A 19,991-nucleotide genomic window follows, 5' to 3' on the forward strand; every position below is an offset into this window, starting at 1 on the left:
AGGGAAAGTCTTATTGTAAAACTTAATTCCATTTCAAATAAACTAAGCAAATTCAGTTAAGCAAAAGAGCTTAAAAGTCTGCAAAGTCTACTTTCAAAAAGAGGATCCTGCCAACCTCATCCAAGCATGACAAAAATTGCTCAGAGGTGCGTGCTCATAGAGGCTGCTAAAGAGATCAGAACTACTTCTCTCATAACATGACATATTATTTTAACACAATGGGTCTGATTTTATAAATTTGACTACAACATGCACCTCAATTACTTTATTATAGTATCCTATATTTTGAGTAAAATGGATTATTTAGGAGAAAAATGTTTTTAAATGTTTCCTTACATTTGTAATTTCCTCTGAGAAGCTGATTAAGTGTTCTTTGTGAACAGTATATTAAATGCAGAATATTATCAAAGGGCAAAGCTACCTGCAACATATTTACGACATACAGATTAACAGAAATAATGCAGTGTTCTAAAGCAGCCCATTGTAAAATTTATTTTAATCAAACCACTTTTGGTTTAACAGGCTCTGAAGGTAATTTGAAAAATCACCCCAAAATTCCACACCAAGCCTTTTAAAAAAAAAGATAAACAACAAACCACAGCACCAGTGCTGTGAACAAACTAATATTATAAATGGAAAACTGTTGTAGAAAATGAAGTAGTAAGGTGATCAAAATCATAGCTATTATCAAGAATGTTTCCTTGTGTAAAGGTACTCAAAGGTCGTAAATTTTAAGGCATTAGAAGAAAACATTCGTTATTCTGATATTCTAAGGTCTACAATCTGACCATTTCCTCCTAATCAGTTAGACGTATTACCTCAGGTGAGACTGCATTTATTAATCAAACTATAGATTTACAACTGTTTTTACCTGGTGTTGAGAGACATCAATTGTTTAGCTTAAATAAGTAAGCTTTAATTAGAATAAATTACTTAGGGTTATAATATGGTTTGATTTATGCTGTTTGCTTAGCTTTACTTAGCATGAGTAGCTAGATTTGCTGAAGCCTTTAGGCTGCAATACAGTTCATTTACTTAGTAATTTTCCTAGCAGCTGGTACAGTGCTATGTTTAGTCTTTTAGTCTAAGGAAAACGTTGGTTACACACTGATGTTTTGGTAGTGTTTTCCCCAAGTCTGGGATTTTTCAGTTCCCCATGTTCTGCCAGCAAGCACAGGTGCACAAGAAGCGTAAACCAGAAGATAAGGAGGCTCCAACCCTCAGCAGACACTGCAAATCAACAAGAGCAGTCAACAGCCTGCCTGCCTGGACACAGAGAGAGAATCTAATAAGGTGTTAGAGGACCCCAGACCAAAAATGACCATTGGTCTAAAAGATGCATGGAGAGCGCATGAGGGGCAGGTGTAGAAATCACAAGGGTATAATTGCCCAAGGATTTCTTTGTTCGAGGTGCCTCTCTTTTTGGAGGCACCCAGCCCAGGCTGACCCTGCTGCTGTACCTTTCCATTAAATTAATTACTTTCATAAAATCTGACACCCGAGAAACCTGTGGGAAACCTAGGGTAGAGCCTGAGGAAGGAGGGAGCGTGTGTGTGTGTGCGCCAGGGGTTGGAAGGGCCACCCGTTGGCTCACTGGGGCCACCCGCTGCGAAGGGACCCTGGTCCAAGCAGTTTAAGACTCAGGTGGTCTGTGTGTGACTCCTTCAGTGGTGTGTGAATGCTTGGGCAGCGGCTTCTCCTTTAACACCTGGCAAGTGTTAAATACAAAATCATGCAGATAGGGCTTTTTAGAAATATTCAGGACTACATTCTGAATTACATCAAAATAAACCTGAAAATAAATCTAAATTACAAACTGAAATTATTAAGTCCCTAACCAAGAAAAGACATTCACAGTATCATTTTTTTTCCCTAAGAACAAAACAAATCTTATTTTCGCAAATTGGGTTGTTAGCACGAACATCGGTGCAAGAAGCTATAGTATCAGATCTTAACCTTGCCTTGCATCGCTCTTTTCTCTTTAAGCGCTACTTTTCACCGATTTAAATTATTTTCTAAGCATTTTAACTTGACACTCAACATGGTCTTTCTCCTAAACGTAACTTTTGCTAACCACCATTAAGAGACAACTTCATTCAACCAATCACTGTTTCCACATGTATTCAAAGTCTTCTTTTTAAAACTTATGACAACATATTTGCTGATACTTTAAAAATTTCATTAAGCCTTGTTCAAATAAAAATGGAAGCCAATTGAAATTTACAAAACTTAAAACTTTATTAAAGAAAACTCAGTGTGCTTGAATTCTCAAAACAAGATTTAACAAAAACATTTTGTCATTAAAGGCTTACAGTCAATTAGCATAATGGTTTTAGTAACCAGACTCCACGTGTTTTTTAGGCATGCAAAAGTGCAGAATGGCGCTTTTGGAAAGTCTGCCAAGCATTTATTTAGGTTAGAAACCTGACTGATACTGTGATTTCAACTAGGAATTGGGTGTCCGCTATTGGTTTTGTTTTCTTTTTTTTTTCCCCTCATTTTTTTTTGGGATGTTTGGTGGTTGGCTTTTTTTTGGTGCCTAATATTCTCAACTTCATCCATAGCTTTGGATTCTCCTTACAGATCTAACTTCATTCCCTTCAAACTGAATTAAAAGTTACTAGGTCCAATCTTTCACCACCTGCTTTTCAAATGGAAGCTATTTACTTTTTCAACTTTCAGTTCCTAAATTTCAGATGAATTAGTCTAACTTGAAGAGCATCAAAAGTTCTTTGCTCCTGCAAATAAGACTAAAACCAAAAATTAAGGCAAAATATTTTCTCTGCAACAGAATCTGAAAACACATTTGATAGTGGGTAAATAAATGTCAAGATTAGCTTCAGTCTGAAGTCTACAGATAAAGCACCATGATTTTATTCTGTTTATAAAACTGACTTCCCTTTCGATTTTGCATTAATTTAGAAAACAGCACTCTCACTAAAAGGTGAGGAAGGCTCATGTATACAGTATTTAAAATTTTAACGGATTACAGCAAGTCTACACATAACACTGGCTGCCAAGATTCCAAATTTGATTATCAAGAGGTTTATTTTTAAAAAGGTATTCAAGTTCTAAATTACTAAACCAGCACTTAATAACAAATTTTTTATCCACTGTACAGAGATGTATTTTCAAGTAAAAGAATCATGTCCTAGAACTACTTACCAGAGAAACTGAGAATGAAATACACTTGCTTTAAGGCAGAAGTTCAACTATATACCAGGTTAAAAGCCACCACGATATTAACAATAACTAACTCGTTCAGCATTTCAAAGTTTGCATTCATAACTATTAACTCACGTACTGGCTAGAACTCTACTGATGTTCCAGGAAGCGCAGCTGGAGATATGGTTATCCTTAGAGGCTAAAGCTATGCCAGAGTAAAGTCAAGCTAGTCACTAATTTTTTACTATTAAACAAACTGCGTTCATTTATGTTAGTAAGTTATATAAACTATTTAGAAAGAGGAAGTATGAAATATTGACAATGACAAAACAGATTTTAAAAAGCTATCATTGAAAAAGTTAGAAGACATATTCAGAGGAATTTCAATGCTTAAAAACAGATTCACATACGTTCATCCAGTTGAAGATTAGTGTATTAAAAAAAGTTAAGAAAATACTTTGTGTTTCAGTTCAACTGCGCTTGATTCAAGTACAGCTTAGGGGTTGGCTGATATAAATTAAACATGGTCACTGCCTCAGCAGCCAGAAGTACAGAAAAATGTACATGTTCACAGGATAAATAGAAGTCTCTTTTTTGGGGGGAGGTGGGGGGGAAGCTATCTCACTCCAATGCGGGAGGTCATCCACTCCAAGCCTTGGCATAATCTGAAAAATAAGAGATGTTATATTGGTACTAGCTCTATTCTAACATTTTAAAAGTATTTTCTACCTGTTTTTTATGTTCAAAAAAAATCTACTTAAAATAAATTAAAAAAAATAATCAGCTGGAATTGGGATTTAAACTTGAATAGAGTAAATAGTGTTTTAAACTAACTCTACTTAGGGTTTAACCACAAGAAGATCGTCAAGCATGCTATTTTATTGAAGCTTGGCACTCCTTCAATTTTTTTTCCTTGTAAATCTAAAACACACTCTTCTTAACATTCTTACTCATAAGTATATGGAACCAAATAAGTTCTCCTTTTTCTACAGGTTTCCCATGAAAGACTGCGTACTTGAAAGCTAGACCTTTACATACCAGCACTAAAAGAGAAAGGACAGGTTACCCAGACTGAATTGGTTCATGGAAAGGCAGTGTGTATCAAGAATTACAAAATCCCATACAAAATTAAAAATGTTTATATTCAACGAAAAGATTGCACGGTATCCACTTTGTAGAGTGGAGTTGATGGTTGGACTCGATGATCCCAAGGGTCTTTTCCAACCTAAATGATTCTATGATTCTATGATCTAATCTGCTTAGTCACTCAATTTGCACCTCTATTTAAAAGTATTCCATTTCAGAAGACAGGCTTTCCTTTGATTTTCTATGGATCTAATTACGTAGTTTATGCCATCTTTAAGCTTTTAAATCATGCCAGAGCTATCCAAGAAGGCTAGCTTCACTCTCAAAGAGGGAATCTCCCTAGACTTCTGTCAGATATTCACAAGGAAGATTCAGCTCAATGATCTAACTTTGGGAATTTTTTTATGAGTTGGTCTCACTACTGTCACAGTTTTAAGTATTCTAATAATTCAAATTCATCTTTTTTTTTTTTTTTTTTTTTTTTTTAATAAGAAAGAAGCTGCCTAGGATGGCCAATGTTTCTAAACCAAAGTTCATCATTGTGAATTTCTACCTTCCTCCAAATGCCAACTTGTTTGAAGAGTTAAGTTTGTACATAAACTGACTACTCAAAAGTGATTGGCAAAATTGGTAGGAGGAAAGCAGAGTTAACTCAGAATAGAAACAATACAACCCAAAGACTCAGCCAAAAAATCAATTTGTTCTCACTAAGACATCCCACCCTAAGGAAGTGAACGCTACCAATCACTCTACAAGACATTCCCATTACATTAGAAAATATTTCATTCTAGAAGTGAGGAAGATGCTCTCCCTTCCCAAATACTCTGTTGGATTCACTATTTTTGATGTCACAAGACCATGTTATTGTAAAGGTTGTACAACACAGCTGAAAAAAAACCCTCTAACTACTACAGATTAGAAGACTGCTTTAAGAACCACAATGAAAAATTAGCAAACTTCAAAGCATGTAAACAAGACACTATCCAACATGTTACAGGCATCCACAAATGCTTTTTGACCTTTACAGACAAAGGATCTAAGGAAAGCTCAGCTTTCCATTTTAGTAAATGCTGGCAAAAGGTATACAAATTTCAAAATTAGCTACATCAGCTGGATGTGAAGAAAGGCTTAATATTGGTAACAATTTTGTTTTATGCCAGATCTATGTACCTTCACAACAAAACTATGTTTGAATGCTTCAAAAAACAAAACAAAAAAACCCCACACCAAAACAAACAGAAAGACCCCAACAAAACCCAAAACCACCCTCACCGTAGAAGCTTATGGTAGATAAGAACATAAAGGAAGAAGACAGTAGCTTATTTCTTTAACTACACAAAGAAACACAGAATGACAGGATAGCGCACAGAGCCAACAGCTACATATTTCCAGGGGGTGGTGGTCTTGGGGGACTTTTTTGTGTTGTTGGGGTTTTGGTTGGTTGGGTTTTTTTTTTTTAAACAATAAGCTGAAAGACTTTCATACAAATTTGGAGTTTGAGCTATGAAAAAACCCCACCAGGTTAAATAAAGAAAAGGAAAATTCAAAATGTTCCTCTGACTGCAAAGCTGAGAAACTTTGTTCTTTCAGTAAATCCACATTAGCGTCAATAGGCTTCTAAAACTCTTTTACCATCTATTACTATCCTAAGCAGTAAGCATTTACCCTTCTCCTGTCAAAGCACAACAGGACTGAATATGCCACGGGTGATCCTTTATGGAGCTGAGGGTGAGGTATGCAGATATCTCAGCAGCTGTCATGCAACCTTTCATGTCCTGCTTGTTTGCAAAGATGAGAACTGCAGCCTTCCGTAAATCCTAGAAGTAATTTAGATTATTCATAATAGTTATTATAAAGAACTAAAAGGCTACTGCGTTAACTGAATTTCTTAAAAGAACTGTATTCAAGCTAATCTACAATTACACAGCAGCATGCAGTTTAAACAGACTTACTGCATTAAAAATTAATTACCTAAAGACTGAAGAAACCAATTTATTCTGAAGTGTTCTCCACCACAGAGAATCAAATTATAATGTATTATATGACTATTCTTTTGGTGTTGACCATGATTTCATATGTTAACTAATGAAAGTCTTGTTAAAATATATTTCATAAAGCTCCAAACCATCCAGCCAGCAAATTATTATTGGATAAACATTCCAAAATCTACATTAGATACTATTCAAACTGAAAAACCCGCTAGATATCATTCCCTTGAAATTACTTGCAATTTCATTAAACCAGTTCTGTAGTGATTAAAGCAGGAACAATTTAAGAAAGCTATCTAAACTCTTCTAAGTTGTATCCTGTTGTTCCTAAAAGGAAGCTCTAATAATGCTGCAACAGCTTTAGTACAAACAGAAACTAATAAAAAGTTGCTTTTTTTCTGTATGGAAATTAGGATTCCACACAGCAATGAGACAAGAACTGGGATGTATGGTTTTAGGAGTGCAGAAGGGTAAACAAATACTCAGGAAGCTGACAGCTGTAATTAAAAGTGTTCAACACATTTCAATGTATATTAAGTTTTGAGACTATTTCTCCATCAAGAGAAAAAAAACAAATAAATTGTTATGCTCTGAAGTTGAAAATTCACTCCTACAAGTAGTCCAAAAACAGTTTTCAAGAGATGGTAGATCACAACCTCATAAGAGTTTATAACACTGGAAACTAATAAACTATGTGGGAAAACTTCACCACAAGAAGTCATCTTTCCACCTTTTTTGGTGGTGTATTTGCTCCTTACTACCAGACCCAAACTACATTAATATTAACTGTAAAGTAAAAACTCACTCACTTGAAACAATGCGAATCTCTCAGAAAAAATGAACTCAACAGAATTACTTACATTGTACTAAACCCTTTTCCTTCAAAAATGAAGGAAGATATCTAGATTTAAAACAAGCCTAATTTAACTTTAGAGTGATCACAGAATGTTCTAATGTACTTTAGATAATCCAATGTAGATATTACTTTAGGATGTTTGAGGGACTTGACCCAATGTTGAACAGTCCTCAATACAACATATAATAATAAAACTACAAACAAAATAATTATGAAGGAAATTGAACTGAAGCTAATTTATCCATAGTATTATATATGCTCCTTTATTTTAAGAAACAGGATTAAAACAAACAAGGAAGAGAAACTCAATTGCCCACTTTCTAAAATAAAAATAAAAATTTTTTAAAAAGTTTCTTGAAATTTTAAACATTTAACTGAAAGAAGAGAGAGTGGTGGAGAACAATAGCTGGTTACATTAATACGAAGTTTAAGATATTTTGCAAGTTCAACATTTGCAAAGTAAAGAGTGATTTGATTACAATCAAGCAAGCCCTATTAGAAGTGCTTCATAATAATTTTCCTGTTTATTTATAATTTATATGGTTTTAAAATGTGATCAACATGCATACACATTTAGACTCAGAATTTTTTTTTTGACAGTATAATTTTAGTGAACATACAAAGCATGTAATGTTATTTGACTGTTAACAAAAGAAAACTATTATCCCAACTCCCCCCATACCTCATGAGCCAGCATTCTATAAAGTTCTTCTTTTGTTATAGAAAGTCGCTCTCTATCAATGCTGTCAACAACAAGAATGATGAACTAGGGGAAAAAACCATAGTACGCTATGTAAGTACAAAGTATAAATTATAGAAAGCAGGTTTCAAGAGACCACTACCACAATTCTTCCTATATAAGAGAGACATAGACTTTCAGAGCACACTAGAAAACAGAACAAGCGGTTTATCGTTAGTCTTTTGCTAGAGCCCTGGAAATCATACATGAAGATTATAGCTTAAGAAAAAAATAATAATAAAAAAAATCATTGTGCTTGTACATTTCAGCACTGCTACTTTCATGTACTATGGTTAAATTTCCTTGGTGAGTTTTCAGGCCCTACATCATAAGCAAAATAGTGACATAGGTACCAAAAGCACCTACAGATAGTGGATTACGTTTAAAACGTGGGTGACAAACTTGCTACACAGTTATCAATGAAAGCAGCTATTAGCGTCCACTAAAACTATAAAACTGAAATTCCCTATTTTGGAAGAAATATTTTTAGCAATTCAGCATTATCTTGCTCACAAGGCTTAAGATATGTTATTTCAAAGTAGTACATCAGACCTCAGAAAGCTATGTACCTGTAGAGCTCAGCATTATGTTGTTGCACCTTAACCTTTGTAATGCAAAGGGCCTGTGTGGTTGGCCTCTCACCTTCAACTTCCACACCCTTCCACCTAGGCACTTGGAGAGGACTGTAGCAGTGACTTCACCCTTACTGTTTCTGCCAGGCACATTATTATCATGGCCATGCACCTGTGAATCCTGAGACACTGCCAGGTCTGGTACATCAGGTCTCCCATGGAAAGCAATTGTCACTGGAATGAAAATTACTCTTTCATGTGATTCTGTGATTCTTTCTGCCCCTTATGTTGTATGTTCTATTTTATAGCCTTACACTACAGAGGAAAAAGACATGGCATTATATCGCAGATAATACTCAAGTAAATGTTTGTAAGCATTACATAATAGTACGTGTACACAAACCCGAACAACTGATCAGTGTTCAGCACTTGCCCTGCCCAGAGTGTGCTCCAAGCAGTGCTAACAGCATCATCGGTGGGAATAACCAGTAGGGAGATCAAGCACATTCTGATGAAAATTATACAGATACTATAAAAAAAAAGATAAAGTTACAGGGAACACGTGCTGCACTGGAGAGAAAAACAAGGAGACACTCCATCATTTCTCTACCCAGATGGGAATAATTTTCCATCCTTTTCCTCTTTTACTATAACTCTTTTTGTTTGCCCCCACCCCTGATAACTTAACCATGAGAGCTCCCTCCCCTTTCTGCTTCCCCCAGATCTTGTGTCTGTAAGTCTGCCTCAAGGTCCTTTCTGTAAAAATATGATTTGATTCTCAAAACACAATTGCAGAATTAGCCATATTAAGTTGAAACTAATTAGGACAGTTATGCAGTAAAAAGCTTATTTGTGGGATTTTTACATTACTCGAAAGATTTTGTTTAGATTACTTCAATTTACAGGTAAGCAAAGAGAGAAATGAGATACTAACAAAAAAGGAGGATTAGAAGTCACCACTATAATTACCCAACATATGGTCCAAATCACTTTCCTTTATAAAATTAAGGAGATTCATCACCCATTGAAATTGACCACAAAGTATGAAAAACTAAGTCCATTTAATGCTGCTGTGACTTTTAGATGTCTAGCCAATGAGGAGGAACAGTAAAGAAATTATTCATATTGGGGAGGCAAGGATTAGCATACTAAACAGACCCCATTTCTTCCTCAACCATTTCCAGCAGACAAAGCTTCTAAGCAAAGAGAAGTTCTTTCCAAGTGCTAGAAAGCACGCTTACTAACCAGAATATGTTGAAGAACATCGCAGAAGGATCAAAAAAAGAACTAACGTGTATCTCGCCAGATTCCAAAATCAAAGATTCTCAATAGACAAACGTCAAGAACTTATCATTATTGTACCAGATAATGCTGGCAAAACTCTCTTCGCCCTCATGTGTATGTGTCTTAGCTGTAGCCATACTTTTCTAGATAAAATTAAAAATTACTTTAAAATACCAGAGATGCAAGTTAAGGTGTTATCACCAGGCTTTCAGTAGATAAAAAGTTTCTGAACATCTGGGATGGATCATTCTAATCTCTTCTCTCTCAAAGGGGGGCATAGGGCAGAAAACCTCATTTTACAGGAGGGTGGAATGCTTATGTAATGAGTAATATCTATGAGATCTCTACTTTTAGTAGAAATGGTAAGAAATGAAATCTAAAATCTTTTACATCCATGTAGGTTACAGAGATTTTATGTGCACGTTGTGTTCACAACCTTTTGGCATCAAAAAGACTGGCAAAGAAAAGAAACCCACAAAAGACAGCTTGTTGCTGAGTTCTACTCCAACCTTTCCAGCAATGGCAGCTTTACCAGTTACCTCATGAGTCCTCCACAGCTAGGCTTTCCTTTATCCTTTGGATAAAAGCCACAAGCTGATGAGCTTTTTAAATACAGCTGCCTAGAGAAAGTTTCATCCCTCATCCTTAATTATCAAATTATCATAGTTATCAAAAACATTTCAGACTAGATATATGGAAGTTAGGTTACCCACTCACTGCAAATCCTCACTGATTTTGCCAAGAACATTGCAAAATTTTGTATTTAATCTACTTGAAAAAACATGCAAAAACCCCATTTGATCTGAAGTGTATTTTGATACCATTTAATTGCCTAGGAAAAAAGTTTAACCTCATAGTTCATACCACAGATCAAACAACATTACTGTAAAGTCATACTTCAAATATTACCAGAAAATTGGCTGCATACCAGAGACACCTTAACCTTTTTGGGTTTGCTCTTGTTCAAAACAATTTAAAAACAAACAGCTGCAATCTATATAAAAAATCTATCAATATTCCTAATAAATAAATAAATACAATTTCAAACAGACTTATTGAATTTGCAGATTTCAAAACAGCTTCTCATACCTCTGTGTTTGAATAATAGGTATTCCACGATGACCGTAATGACTCTTGTCCTCCAATATCCCACATTAAGAAATGAGTGTTTTTCACCACTATTTCTTCTACATTGCTTCCTATGGTTGGAGAAGTATGAACCACTTCATTCATTAAGCTAAAGGAAACAATATAACATCATAAAGACCAGACAGTAAAATCCACAAGGCTTGTCAGAGCTCAGTTACAACGAATTTATTGCAGAAAAAGTAAATACATGTAACTCTGATAAAAAAAAAAAAAGATTAAAAAAAGATTAAAAAACTAGGCATATTTCAAAAAGCTATACATCTGAATTTTTATAGAAATAAAGCAAATATTTAAGAACAGTTCTTTAGTAAAAAGATTAGTTAAATCTCAGTTTGGACTAAAAACTGTGGCTGATGTGCTTTTGTGGCAGAGACTGTAAACATGCTAAAAGACAACAGCAACAAAAAATAAGCACACAAAAGGCTTATAACAAATGGATAAGCATCTGCATTTTAAGAGACTTCTCTTTTTAAAGGACACTTTAACAGATACTTAAAATGCACCTGTTTCAAAGTAGAAGCTGCTATTCTAAAGATCTAAAATAAGAGGAACACTAAACTGTGCAAAATATAAATCAGAATATAATTTTTTCAGAGCACTCAAGTTAGTAGCTCAATATTAAAACAAACTCCTAAGGACTGTTTGTTAACATAGCTGAAAATTTCTCAGTTCTACCTTTAGGCTTTGTTAAAAGTGCTTAGGAAAAGGGTTGTTTTGGAAAATAACCTCTGCTGCCTTCCTATCCAACTATATGCATAGTCATTTGGCTACGCCCTCCTCCTTTTCCATGATTACAATAGTAATTATGTTCCTGCCAATATTCTTGAACTTATCATAGATATTCTTGTAATGCTGACAAGATTTGGATGCAATGATGCTATTGAAAATGCTTAAGGTAGTACCTAGGCAAGATGAAATACTATCTTGAGGAATTCTCCATCACAAATTTTAGACACTGAAATCGAGAAACATTTGGAAACATTTATGGATTTTTGCAGAGTGGATAGAATTTCTATTAATTTAGAAATCACTTTCTTTTCTGCAGTTCTTGGCGACAGGATTATTTCTATGCTTAAGATAGGCTTTGATGGCAAAAATTTGCAGCTCACTGTGCTTGTGCATACAGTTTTTTTATTCAATTTACAGTTCAATTTTAAAACACTGTAGTTCCTTCACTTATCCTTTAAATATTTACTCTGTTTAGAACAACTAATATCATTAATGTACAAACTGTGATCTAGAACCCTAGAGATTCCGCCAGATTGCAAAGCTGAATTTTCAATGATTAAACAGTGACAAATACTAAAATGTAAACAGAAAAGCAAAGTAGTTCATATACTTACAATTGGTAAAGTATAGTAGTCTTTCCAGCATTATCAAGTCCCACTATGATTACTTTGTGCTCTGCATATACACAAAAAAGACAAGAATAAATTAGTGGAAACAGCACTAATTAGAATTCTGGTTAATCGCTTTTCCTTACTGAAGGAAGCAACTGCTTGCTTGTCTTATTTCAACAGCTTGCACAGACTACTGATGACTTCAAGACAGGAAAAAAATATAATAAAAATCCACAAAGCTTCATAGGCTCTTGAGACTACAATTTTAGGAGAAGTCAGTACTGAAAGTCTTCAAGTAGGACCAGTTACTAATATGATTACTTCACTAAAAAAAATAATCTAGCTTTACAGAGAAAAATACAATCAAAAATCCAACTCATAGCAGTGTATCATCTTAAGAAAAACACCAAACATCCTAAGACTGCACAAAATATTAGCCTAACATTCAAGGATCAATAATAACCACTTGTTAAGGGACCACCATCATTAGCACAGTAAAAACTAAGAGGAAGCTGTATTCTGAATAGATCACAAATTCCAACATTGCAATTTCTGAACTGAAAAGTCATGGAACAACAGAATGGTCAAGGTTGAAAGACACTTCTGGAGGTCATCTGGTCCAACCCCCTTGCTCAACCAGGGCCACCAAGAGCCAGTTGCCCAGGACCATGTCCAGAAGGCTTTGGGTATCTGCAAGGATGGAAATTCCAAAACCTACCTGGGAAGCCTGTGCCAATGCTCAGCCACCCTCACAGTGAAAAAGTGTTTACTGATGTTGAGAGGGAACCTCCTGTGTTTCTGTTTGTTCCCACTGCCTCTGGTCCTGTCACTGGGCCTCTGATCTCACAAGTGAGATGAGCCTGGTTTTGTCCTCTTTGCACCCTCCCTTCAGGTATTTAGATACATGAACAAGATCCCGTATGAGCCTTTTCTTCTCAATGCTAAACAGTCCCAGCTCTTTCAGCCCTTCCCTTGTATGTGAGATGCTGCAGTCCCTTAATCATCCTTGCGGCCCACCTCTGGACTCTCTCCAGTACGTCCATATCTCTCTTGTACTGAGAAGCCTGGAACTGGACACCCTACTCCAGCTTATAGAACAGTGATCTTCCAAATGCTGCAATGTCATTTTTCCAGGCACAGGGGAAACAAAAACAAACCCAAACAAAACCACCAGCACTACCCCCCGGACTTACAGGCTTCTCTGTAGTTAATCCTTCTTAAAATTTCACATACGGCAGCACAGACAATTAGAATGGTCGTTCTTTTGATACACATGTGAAATTAGAAGATACATATCTGCTCACTGACAAAGAAGCAAATCACTTGAGAGCAGAGAATTTACAAATGGATGATAGAAGTAAAACCTGCATTAAAAGTCTGTGAATAGGCTCACTTTTGAAGGGGCAATATTTAAAATTCTAGGGCACTTACTCCAAAGCAAAACATGGTTCACAACTTAAAGATTTCCTCTAAAATACCACATTCAATATACAAGACGTAACAAATTACTAAAAGGTCAGAAGATCCACCATAAATATAAAATTGGTGTGTTTTAGCCTGCAAGTGGGTGGTCTAAGGAAGAACTAGTGTTTTGGGTTTGTTTGGGTTTTTTTAAATCTATTTAGATATATAACCACCTAGGTCTTTGCATTCTGAAAGTGATTTTAATAAAACAATCTCTTGCTTGGGACTTTTAGAATTTTTGCTATGCAATAGCAAAGTAAACCATAGGTAGTGATTTATGCTTATATTTGTGTTCTGTACTTACAGACTAAACCAAGTTTCTCCCTTTCACTGGCTGGTATTCAAACTCAGTTTGGGTTGTATTCATTAATATCTTCCCAGACCACCATGTTCTTGGCAAAAGAAGAAGAAAATGCATAACAGAGATGCCAGCGCAGAAGGGCAGAGTCTTTAAAAATCAGGTAGAAAGAGGGTAAAAAAATAAGTAGAAAAACTAGGTATATCCAGCGGAAAAAAAAGACAGTATTAGACTACTGTTTAAAAGAATCCAAAGAATTCTGTTTTATCAACCATTCCTGGAAGACTGTTTTAAAAAAAATAATAATTAAAAAAATACTATTGTTAAAAAAAACTCTAGCAGTCTAGTATCACAAAATAATGGGACTGTGAAGATGATGATGCAGATGTTAGAAGGAAGACACAATATGCTCTTTTCTTCACTTACTCATCTATATTTCTCTGTGGTAAAAGGACCCAAAACCGAAGATTCACTTCTGACAAATCTGCCCCTTCCTCTTTCTAATTTGCCAAAATTAAAACTAAAAGTAATAATAAAAAAATCTAAATACTTTAATGATGAGGAAGGCTCTTCCAACATATTTGAAAGAAGAAATGAATACTGGAAAGGGCATCAATACTTTTCAGGCTGTGTAAAACAAAACCCACATCTAGTTCCGAAGAACAACAATCTTGGAGGCTTCAAGGCTGAAGACAGAATGCAGACAGAAGTTTGCCAAAGCGAAGGCAGGAGGGATAGCATTTTACTAAAGTTCAAAGTGATTTCAATACAAGGATTCATTCTGCACACTAAAAGCTACCTTAGAGTCTTCTTTACAACACAAAAGAACTGCTTAAATACACCTGGTATATCCAGATTGATTACAAGAAAGTAGAGAAACTGTCAGTAGTGTTTAGCCGTCACCGGAACCAAAATCCATTTGGTTTTCCAGATAATGGTCTCTGCTAACTTGACTGTACAGTCCGGGAACTGGCAGCAAGACCAAGTAAAGTAAACTGTGGAGTTACAGAAGTTCAAGCACCTTGACTTAGAGTTTACCATTATTTTTCTTACAGTAGTCTTTTTAACACCTATAGCATTTGTTCAGAGTAACCTGGAAGACTTTAAATGACTATCATTCAAAAAAAAATTAAAAAACAGATTTAAGAACTTCTTAAACAACTCTATCAGCAACACAACACACAAAGAAACAAGGTATTGACAACTGTCAGAGTTGCCTTTATTAGGTTGCTGACATTCACTTTTGTCTTTTCCTTATAGTTCCAGTAAAAGCAATCTTGACAGTATTGACGGAATGGTAAATCAAGCAAGTTTTATTCAGCTATGTGTTAACATACAGGCAGTATGTTAATTGCTCCACCATTTTTTCATATTACACGTTGCTTAGAAGACTGTCTTTTGAGCACTGAATCACAGCTTAAGCAGGTCATTTTTGAAGACTGATGTTTTTAAATATACTTTAAAATGTTATTTTCAAAATAAGTATAAATTCAATCTGAACTTATGACACTTTATAACTAGCCTTCAAATGCCTGCAATGAAAACAATACTCAGGTAACGATTTTTTGTCAATTTCAAAAATAAGCTAGAAGAATCGGGAAGCCATCAGTAAGTCACATAGAAAAAAGACAAAAGTCTATTTTTAAGCCAATTGTTTCTCTTATAAGTAAAGTATCTATTTCAGTTTGCATCGCTCAATTACTACTTGATTAACAGACAATATATATTGAGAGCTGAAAGACACAGAAATGCTCGTTGCCCTCCCTCTTTCAGGCTTTAACCTCTGCACTGAAAAGGCATGCAGATCAGAAAACAAGAAGATTAAATAAGGCCCTCAAACAGTTTTGTCCACTACCAAACAAAAACAGCAACTGTTTAAAGACTACTGCCAAACTCAAACTGGAAATGAGCCCTTCCAAACATATCTACACAATTAAATAGATATTCCCTGATGGACTGTGCTCAGGGCAGAGACTGTTAGTCTTCCTCTCTTTCATTAGTCATTGACTCACAGATCAACACAGGTATCACGCAGTTTCCTCAAACTGCCCTGCACTGCAGCTTTTCTTGTTCCATAATCCCACATGCCAGATTTGGAGAGTAGATGGTGCACTGCAATGGAAAAGCAAGTGCATTCTGCCAGGGGAGCAGGAAAAAGAGCTAAAGGCTTTCCCCTTCTAAAAGTTCCCATCACAGGTCAAAGCCACATAGCACTTTTAACTGTTACATACTCTACCACGAGGCAGTCTGGGTTTGCCAAAATGGGCTCACCATAATCAAAATGGGCTGAACCAACTGGAACAATTTCTGCCGCATGTACAGCGAGTTGAAACAGAACAACAGATTCAGCTCCCTGATAAGAACTCACACATGCTACCCAAGACACAGGGCTGAAAAGTTTGAATACAAATAGTAAGATATGCTGCTGGAAGAGGTCCATAGATAACATTAGTCAACAGACACTTATCGCTGAATGTCTTTAGAAACAGATTAGGTCAAGCCTCTTGATCTTCCTTCCAGTACCTCATCCTTACCATTGGAAAGGATGGTAAGAGAGAAAATCAAATTGCAAAGTAGTAAAGATGATGTGCAAATTAGAAAAATTACATTCAGTGCTTTAGTAGGATCTAAGGTACCTTCAGTACAAGATTTTCCTGCCAGGCAGAAGTCACTCGGAATAAACTCAATTTTCTGTACATTGCACATTTACTCTAACTGTACTGAACCCTGAGGCACAAAAATGCATGGGGCTTATTTTAATATGTTAGTTATCTTAAGATGTATATTTTTCAGAAAGCTACCAACATATCTTCTTTCTGTGAGTTAACGGTATTAGCTCACCAGCAGACATTTCTTTAACATTGTCCAGACATTATTGATCAAATACCTTTCAGATTTGGCATTTTCCGCTCAGCTATTATTCACATTTAGGTAAAGCAAAACCGCAATGCGTAATTAATACTCAAGTGAAATGCCAATGATTTCCTGTTCTGTATCTTCTAGCACTTAGGCACACCTCCTCCCCCATGCTCTACTTGATGGAAGACAGATGGCACTTTCTAAATCTTTGCTTTGTTTAACCTTTCTTTTTGCCAGTATCAAGTGCTTCAGACTATCAGCACAACCCACACTAGCCATGATGAACTGATAATATGCTCCACGCACATGGCGGTTTATTTGCACCTTTGTAATATTCACTCTGGATAATCAAAATCATTATGTAAGCTACTGTGCTAGTCTGCTCAATAAGCACTTTCATGGGACAGCCTATGAATTCTCCAAGAAATTATCTAGATTTGATATAACTAGAAGAGCAAACAAAAGCAAAGACAATAATTACTACCCTTTATTATTAATAATAATATTATTTAGAGGAAAACAGTAATGCAATTAAAGAATAAGTTCCCATTAGATGGGAATTTATGTTTGAAGAGAATTTTCTAGGGTGGAATTTCAGTTTTGGCTGGGAAAAGAAACTCACTTCCTTCTCTACGGTCACCACAAGAAGAGGGGGCAAAAAAACCCCAAACAACCAAACCGAAAAGAACCCCAGCAACAAAGCAAGATCAGAACACACCCCAGAAGCCTCTCATTGGGATAAAAGCCAAATGGTAACTATTTCATGGTATTGTCTCATTTATCTTCACTGTGATACTAATTTTCATTAACATTATAAATGTATGATGAGTAACTTCCCTTCCAGGAATTAACGTACAGTAACAAAGATGTGTTTGTCACTAATTAAATGGAATCAACCTAATCTAATGTTGTAAGGTACTAACAAAACAAAAAAAAAACCCCAAACCCAAAACAAAACAACACCAAACAAAATAAATATTGACATCATATGGTACCATACAGACCAACACTAAAAGCCACCAGAAGTTATCTCCTGACCAGTTCTCTGCTTATGGACATCTCTTCTGGAGTCCTTCATTGAAAGAAATGAGTCGCAGATTGCAGCATTTAATGAAAACCGAGACAGTACTAAATAGTTTTCTGGAGAATAGGGGGAACCCTGAATCTTACCAAATGGATTTTCCAGTTCAGACAAATAAGAATCTTCAAATCAACAAAAACAACAAATTCAGAAGACTCTGTTAGAAGACTTCAGGAACGATGCGGTGGGACAGCGTATGGTGGGGAAAGATAAATGGTCTGGATCTCCCTCCCACTCCCATCCCAATAAAAGGTGGCTTGATACATAGGTGTTAATATGTGCACACACTGAGACATTGCTCTGGTATTTACAGAATTAGAATGGGTTACGTGCACTGATAGTGACAAGACTATTAAAGGGACACCACTTGTACATGCCCACAAAAACCTGCAAAACTGTATTGGCAATAGAGTGTTGCACAAAAAAGCTTAACTACATTTTTAGTAACTTTAAAGCAGAAATGAAGCGTGCATTTGGAAACTTGATGAGAGAACGATCAGTTTGCCTGCTCCAAACTCAGGGCCTCAAGGAAAACCAACAGAAATGATACTTGACTACTTTATTTTCTAACCAAAGAAGGCGAGGTAAACAAGATTAATTAAAATAAGTTAACAGACAAAACATAATTTTCGATTTTTATGATAACTGTCTGGGCTAAAGGTAGTGGCAGTCACAAGTTCTGAACTCTGGATCAGAGCATGAGCCTTTCTTGCGGGGCCGGGCGCACTAGGCAAGAGAGAACGGAAAGCTATCCCCTTATGACCTTTTCATTCTTGGCTCGAGAAGTGATTTTCTTGGGTCACTAACTGTATTTAACCAGAATCTTTGCCAAAACACAAACAGATCTTTACCTCAAACGCCCCCAACGCAAGTTTGGTGGTCTTTTTTTTTTCTTGAGACTAACGATAAAAGCAGCACGATTTTAATAGCAGACCCCGACTTAAAAACGGAGGGTCTGCAAAAAGAAACAGCAAACATCGCCCATCAAAGCTTGAGCCGCTATAGCGGTCAAAAAACACGCCTGAGAGACGGCGGCATTCGCCACTATGCGATGTCGGGAGCACAAGGCTGGAAGGGCGGGCTGCCCGGGACAACCGAGGTGTTCAGAGCGGCCAGGGAGGACGGGGGAGAGGAGGGACCACCGCAGTCACAGAAACAAAGCGACCCCGAGCATGAGGCGCCGCGGAACCAGCGCTCAAACTGCTGCACAAAGAAAAATCCAACTTTTGCCTGGGCGCCCCCTCAGGGGAAGACAGGCGGCCAGAACCGGCCCCCAACCTCCGACGGCTGCCCGCGGCCCCCTCAGCCCCGCGGGCTCCGCTTGGCCCCGCTCCCCCGCCGCCGGACCGAGCCCCCGCGCCCACCTTGGTTACCGAAGAGACTCCACAGCTTGGCGAAGATCAGGCCCATGCCTGGCCTCGGCTTCCCGCCGAGCCCCCAGGACACCCAGGGCTCAGCCAGGCGGCGACGGCGGCTCCCTTGGCTCCCTTCGGGCGGTCGCAGCCCGCAGCGGCGCCGGGGCAGCGGCCGTGCGGGGGGCGGCGGGGGGCGGGCACACGGCACCGCCCCGCCCCCGGCCAACGGCCGCACGGCGCGAGAGGCCGCCCCAACGCCCACGCGGCTGTCGCGTCGCGTCACTCCGTGCGTCATCGCGTCCGCCCACGGCGGGTGGCCTCCGCGGGAGCGGCCCGGGTGGGGGGAGGTAGCGCCTCTCCGGGGCGGGCGGTGAGGCGGGGCCGGGTGAGCCGGGGAAGAGGCAGCCGCCCTGTAAGGGAGGGGTGTTGCGGGATACCCGTGTCCCCCACCTGGGGTGGGAGCGGCCTCACAGCGACAGCGGTCAGCCCTGGAGCGGAAGCGTTGCCGGTCTGCGCCGGCAGCGTCCTTTTCCCGTCACGGTGTCGCTCAGCCGGGCGGTGCTGCGGCTGGGCCCGCTGCCCCCATTACGGCTGGGGAGGGCCCACGGTGGCCGTTCCGAGATAGAAACCTCGACACCCGAGAGGGGGAGAAGGGCGTCACAGCGGCGCGGCAAAGCGGACTCTGCCCGCGGGGGAAGCTCTTGTGGCCACCGCTCAGCGGCGGCAAGGGGCAGCTCACGCCGCTCGGGGCACGG

At 37.9% G+C, this 19,991-nt stretch overlaps 1 protein-coding gene across 1 annotated transcript; it reads right to left on the minus strand.

Annotated features, from left to right (window-relative positions):
* Positions 1-2,213: 2,213 nt before the first annotated feature.
* On the minus strand, positions 2,214-19,584 carry ARL5B (ADP ribosylation factor like GTPase 5B). Its single transcript, XM_063324706.1, has 6 exons — positions 19,246-19,584; positions 12,183-12,243; positions 10,780-10,927; positions 7,778-7,861; positions 5,917-6,068; positions 2,214-3,830 (listed from the first exon to the last, which is right to left on the minus strand). The coding sequence occupies exons 1-6, from the start codon at positions 19,529-19,531 to the stop codon at positions 3,782-3,784; spliced, it is 780 nt and encodes a 259-aa protein (XP_063180776.1). The 5' UTR covers positions 19,532-19,584; the 3' UTR covers positions 2,214-3,781.
* Positions 19,585-19,991: the final 407 nt, after the last annotated feature.

The sequence above is a fragment of the Chroicocephalus ridibundus genome, chromosome 2 (genome assembly GCF_963924245.1).
Source record: "Chroicocephalus ridibundus chromosome 2, bChrRid1.1, whole genome shotgun sequence".
Taxonomy (NCBI): Eukaryota; Metazoa; Chordata; class Aves; order Charadriiformes; family Laridae; genus Chroicocephalus; species Chroicocephalus ridibundus.